Source organism: Mus caroli, chromosome 6 (assembly GCF_900094665.2).
Source record: "Mus caroli chromosome 6, CAROLI_EIJ_v1.1, whole genome shotgun sequence".
Lineage (NCBI taxonomy): Eukaryota > Metazoa > Chordata > Mammalia > Rodentia > Muridae > Mus > Mus caroli.
The window spans coordinates 120,042,947-120,048,775 of NC_034575.1; the positions used below are offsets into that span (position 1 = coordinate 120,042,947).

General features: G+C 41.1%; 1 protein-coding gene across 1 annotated transcript in view; it reads right to left on the reverse strand.

The window, feature by feature from the left end:
• Positions 1-1,190: 1,190 nt before the first annotated feature.
• The window catches only part of LOC110296999, an 8,765-nt gene continuing 4,126 nt past the window's right edge, over positions 1,191-5,829 (reverse strand). Inside the window, exon 3 of the mRNA XM_021165808.2 lies at positions 1,191-1,423. Within this exon, the coding sequence (XP_021021467.1) occupies positions 1,293-1,423 (131 nt within the window). The 3' untranslated portion in view covers positions 1,191-1,292. The remainder of the gene's footprint in view (positions 1,424-5,829) is intronic.

Below are 5,829 nucleotides of genomic sequence, written 5' to 3' on the forward strand. Positions count from 1 at the left end.
GACGGACCTGCTGTCTAGCACTACCAAATAAGACTACCATTTAAAGAGAAGTAGGGCTGGGGATGTGGCTCAGTGGGTAAAGCGCTTGCCACAGAAGTGTTAGGACCTGAGTTTGGATCACCAGGACCCACCATAGTTCAGACATGAGAGAACATGAGAAGCCCAGCATTCCAACCACAAGAAGAGAGATGGAGACATGAAAATCCTTGGAAGTTCAAGGGCCAACTAGCTGGGCATAGGCAGCTATGAACAGGAAACCACCCTGTNTTAAAACACAGTAGGCGCTTGGGCGATGACTCAGCACTTGCTGCTTTTAGAAATTGAGGTTCTGTTCCCAGACCTAGTATTGAGTGACTGGTAACCAACTGTTAACTCCAGCTCCAGGAGATCGTANGCCCTCTTCTGGCCCTTCTGGGTAACTGCATGTATGTGATGCTCATACAGGTGGTAAGCACACACAATTTTATATACATTTTAAANTAAAGTAGAAGGTAAAGTCTAACACCTGAGGTGGTTTTCTGAATTCTCCACATGCACACCTGCCTCCACACCCAAGAAAACGCTCACGTGCATACATGCACACACACACATACACACACATGCTATTTTGAAATATGTTCAGTACAAAATTTGGTTGCTGAGACTTTTTTTCTGAATCACTTGTTCAGCAGTTTAGGGTTATCTATTGGATTATTTAAAAAAGTGTTGAAGAGAGAAAGACAGCACAGATCACTGACAAAGGAACAAGTAGGGGTTGAGCAGTTAGGTTTACAGCTTCTGCTCTACAAGGCCTTCTAAGAATCCTGGCTAGAAAAGAATTCCCCTCACTTCTCCCAGGCAGGTCTTCTAAGCTGATCTCATTTGGAGCCATTTCCAACCCAAGGATAAAGAAAGCTTTTCTTCTATCCACTAGTGATATAATTTAGTGTAACTATTGCTGCTAGACCTTCATTGATTAATAGTCGCAAAGCTTCAACTTGCTTCCAGGAAAATTANAAGCACAGCATATAGCTGAAGGACCCTCTTCTTTTTAAAAAGGTATGTTCTTAAAACTAAATATCGTTTATGGGGGAAAAAATAACAGGTCACTTCATAAGACTTTATCTCCGCAGCAAAGGTGTTATTAAGGGTTTGATTTCATGGGATGAAACAAAAAAGGATAGAAATTCAACAAAGAACTGATCATTTCTGAGATGCTCAAAATCTTTATTATCACATTCGCTTAAGTATAAATAATGATGAGGATGCTAGAAGCATCTTTCTGTGACACGCCTGACACAGATGTGGTCGCCTCAAACTGCTGTCACTGGGCAGACTTCCTGGTTCCTCTCTCCCACCATCTCCACCAGAACTGAGCTGTCTTCTCTCCCACCAGCTGTCTCTCTTCTTGGAGCTTCTCTCCCACGGGCCTGAAGAAGATATCCTGAAACACAAGGACATATGACTCAGCTGCAAATGAAGCAAAATGGCAGAAAACACAAACAGTTTCAAGGGACTCCAATTGCAAACATTCCCAAACCCCAGTGCAAAGCTCAAAGCATTTATATTAGAATAAAAATTTATATTAGAATAAAACCACATCACAGCTGCTGTGCTATCTGGCAAACACCACAAGAGATGACTACCAAATATGGAAGATATTGAACTCTCTGCACAACCAGAAGACATGAAGACAGAAAATGGAGAATTTCACTTCAAAATATTTAAACAGGATGATTTTACCAGAAATGGAGAGGAAGTCAAATAAAGTCTCAGGTCGGTTACTGACAAATGCAGGCTAAGTCTTTCTGTGAAATCTCCTTCTGATGTCTCAAAGTTTTCATATGGATAATCATGACTTGGTAGCCTATATTCCAAATCAGCAGTAAGGATTCCCACATGCACACACACACACACACACACACACACACACGCACACATGCATACAAATATAAATAAAATAAATCTTAAGAATAAAGGCGGTGACCATCAAGTACAACATGTCACAAAAATGCAAATATTTTAGTGTCTCCATTGATTCTCCAAACATTCCCACAACAAGTAGAGTCAGCTTTCAAAAGGGGGAAAGGCCCATTCAGCTCCTGAACTCTTGACAAAAAGCTAGATCCACTCCACCTTCCTCTCTTACTTACAGAAAGTCATTGTCTTGGTTTTGGGTTACTGTTGCTGTAACCCAACAGCCTGATCAAAGCAACTTGGAGAGGAAAGGAAATAAAAATAAGTATGTATTTGGCTTAGGCTTCTACATCATCAAAGGAAGTCAGGGCAGGAACTCAAGCGGGGCAGTAACCTGGAGGCAGGAGCTGATGCAGAGGCCATGGAAGAGTGTTGCTTACTGACTTACTTCCCATGGCTGGCTCAGCCTGATTTCCTATAGAACCCAGGACCACCTGCCCAGGGATAGCCCCACCCACAATGGACAAGGCTCTCCCCTATCCATCACTAATTAAGAAAATGTCCTATAGGCTTGCTTACAGCCCAATCTTACAGAGGCATTTTCTTAATTGAAGTTCTCTCCTCTCTGATGACTTTAGCTGGTGTCAAGTTGACAGAAAACCATACAGCCCAGTCATAAATATGAGACTTCTTCTTCAGACGTCACAACAGACACGCCCTTTGTTCATCACTGGAATAGGAAGTGGAGACGGAGGTGCTCACTTGATCTTCTGATGCCATCCCTCACAGTTCTGGCTTTGGATTCTAGGAGCAAAATCGGACCTTAAGAACGTTAAGGGGAGAAGGTGGAGAGTGCACTGAGCCAGTGAGGAGGCCTTTGTGCAATTGACTGGGACTTCCTGCAACTTCATGTGAATTTTGAAGTTCACTTAACCCCTCCAATTACAGTATCCTCTCTCTTATTCCATAATAACATTAGATGAAANATGCTTGCTGTCTAAAAATAAAACCACCATATTTTTTTTCGTTAGGCAAGGATACAACAAGCATTATTTTCTTTGGGTTAATTTCCTCAAATTCAAATATGTAGTCACCCAAAATATTCTGATTATTTTATCAACCTCAGATCAAATACATATTAACTTTTCATAGGCTAGGATTGTGTGGAAGAAAACTTGACCAAGAGTACCTTACCCTNGAACATTAATTGCAGTTCACCTCAGTTGCAAATGAATAACTGTCTATGTGCATACCACAAACGTGCCTCCTAGCCCAGTCATGATTTGTGTCTCCTCAGACAATTCTGCCATGTGTATAATTTATAAGAACCCTTANCCAAAGGTCATTAAAAGACCTTACAATACATTGAGGAAAGTTTTTCTCACAACATGTAGTAAAAAGCAAATTTTTCAAAACCCTTTCATTTTAATTGCTTATATAAGTTCTCTTAAGTTTCACATAGAGGTTTTTCACGTTTTACCAACCTAAGTAAACAAGAAAAAAAATGAGGGAGAGGATGATCATAGATAAAATGTGAGTAGCCAGAAGGGCACATCAAGTGCAAATTGGTTTCTGATTTCAACACGTACAAGATGATGTTGCATATGAGAAATGCTTTTTCCCTGCTGGGCCACTGATCTGGTGCCACTGGTCATGGATCTGGTGATGAAGTCACAGCTTCATTCATCATTGTACTGTTGGGGTGTCATGATTTAAATGAGAACGTCCCCTGGTTTGTGGCCCTCTCTGGGGAGTGGTATGGCCTTGCTGGAAGAAGTGTGTCTCAGGGAGTTGGCTTTCAGTCTTAGAGTCTTGCTCTGTGTCCTGTTTGCTTTCTCAGCTTCCCACTTGTGGTTGAGATGAGCACTCTCNGCTTCCTGTCCCTGCCTCCTGCTATAGTGTGGACTCATCCTTCTGGAACCATAAACCAAGATAAACTCTTTGCCCCAGCTTGACTTTTGTCACTGTTTTATCGCAGCAACAGGAANGTAACTAATACATGGACTTAGGCAAGTGAAGAAAACATTAGGTAAGAACAGTAAGCTTCAATTCTACAAGAGCCCCCNACTACCAAAGCACTAGACTGTGTGCACTTAGCAAGAGCCAGGAATAGCCTATCCAGAAATAGTATGTGTTCCTCTGTTGAAATAAGAGCTATATGCAAAAGATACTGCCTCTTTCCCCACAGTCCTCAGCTCAGGAGTCAGATTATAGAGACACCAGAAGAACATTCCTGAAGAGAACTTCCACACCCTTCACAGAAAGTCATGTATTCTCTGTTTAGATGCTCTGTCAACAGAAACACGTTTGCCACCGACTGCAGTAACATCCCCTTGGTCTTATGTATCAATAGGGCGCTATGCTGTCTTTGGCACTNAACAGTATCAGGTACTGTGCTCCTCTGCACATCACCAAAACAGGCAAAACAGGGTTGGAATACAACCAAAGGGTTAAGCTGTGCCACCTGGTATGAGCCATCAGTTCGAACTTGCTTCATGCAATAATATATTCCTTGCCTCCTACACAAAGCCAGAGAACATTATCCCAAGAATTTAGATCAACTTGGTTCTTNTGCATATGTAAGCACAGGCACATGCATGGCACAGTATCACAGTATGCATGTGAAAGCCAAAGGACGTTTTAGTGGTTGGGTTTCTTCTACTTTTACATGGGCTCCAGCATGCCAAGATTATGGTTCTGNGTGCTTTGGGTGCTTTGACCAGCTGAGCCATCTCACCAACCCCAACTCTCCTTGTTTCTAATGACAACTTTTACATTGGAGATTGCCTTAAGCTTCAAGTCACTTTTCCCAAAGATTGCCAGACACAAGATGGCTCTGTCTCTGCACCACTTCTCAAGGCACACAAAAATNTTAATTGTTCTCAGCTCAACATTCCCAAAAAGGAACAGTGGAGACCCAGGAACAAATAATTATCTACTCATACGGCCTCTGCCTGCTCCCAAGGCTTGTTGTCTAGGAAGACAATATGTATTTTTGCATGTATTTCCTCACAGGGTGCACAAACTCAAAACACAAAAAGATGACTTACCATCATGACACTGCCTAAGAATTCAAATGTGCCCAAAGCTCTATGAGTTTCTTACTCAATGGAGGAATAAAGCTCCCAGACAGAAACATCAAAGATCATCTTAGAACTAAAAATGCTTTATGGGATATTAGGAACGATAGTAATTAAACAAATAATCAAAAGAAAATGGTCTCCCAAAGTGACTTCTGGCTTCAGCGGATAGACACAGGGAAACGGGTTCTCTGTGGGTCTCACTGTCTTCATCCTGGAGATCTCCCAGGCTCTGAAGATTGCTTAAATACTTTTGAACTTATTGAGATAAAAATGTATGTTTAGTGACAGAAATGTAAACTATTGCTGAGTGTTTTTACTTATCATTACTAATAACTAACAGGTCTGTTTTGATTTACTCTACTTGAATAGCAACAACAGAAAGATTGGTGTTAAGATGGACATGTGGCTCTTCCTATAATTTCTGTTTCCCAGATTTTTTCCCCCTGTGGCATAAAAGAGAATCTCTTTGACTTTGACAACTGGCAGCAATTAGCCATTTTCTCCTAGGTCCTCTCTCTTGCTACCATGCCCTATCATCAGTCTTGCTCCATTATCTGTTTCTGTATGATGCATTGCATCAAAAAGCTAAAGGCTGACTTATCATGGATTAGAATTTCTCAAATAGTGGACCAAAATATTTTTTATTTGTTTAAGCTGATTATATTATGTATTTTATATAGTTAATAGAAATTTGATATTTGGTACTTTGGTGGCTAAAGCCTATGGCAATCCCTTTCCTTATACATCTAGCTTCATGAAGCCACATTCTACTCTATGGTTGCAGAAAATTATGGCCACAGACAACAGTGGAACTGGGAAACACATTTTGGAACATTCCAGTAATGTTTCC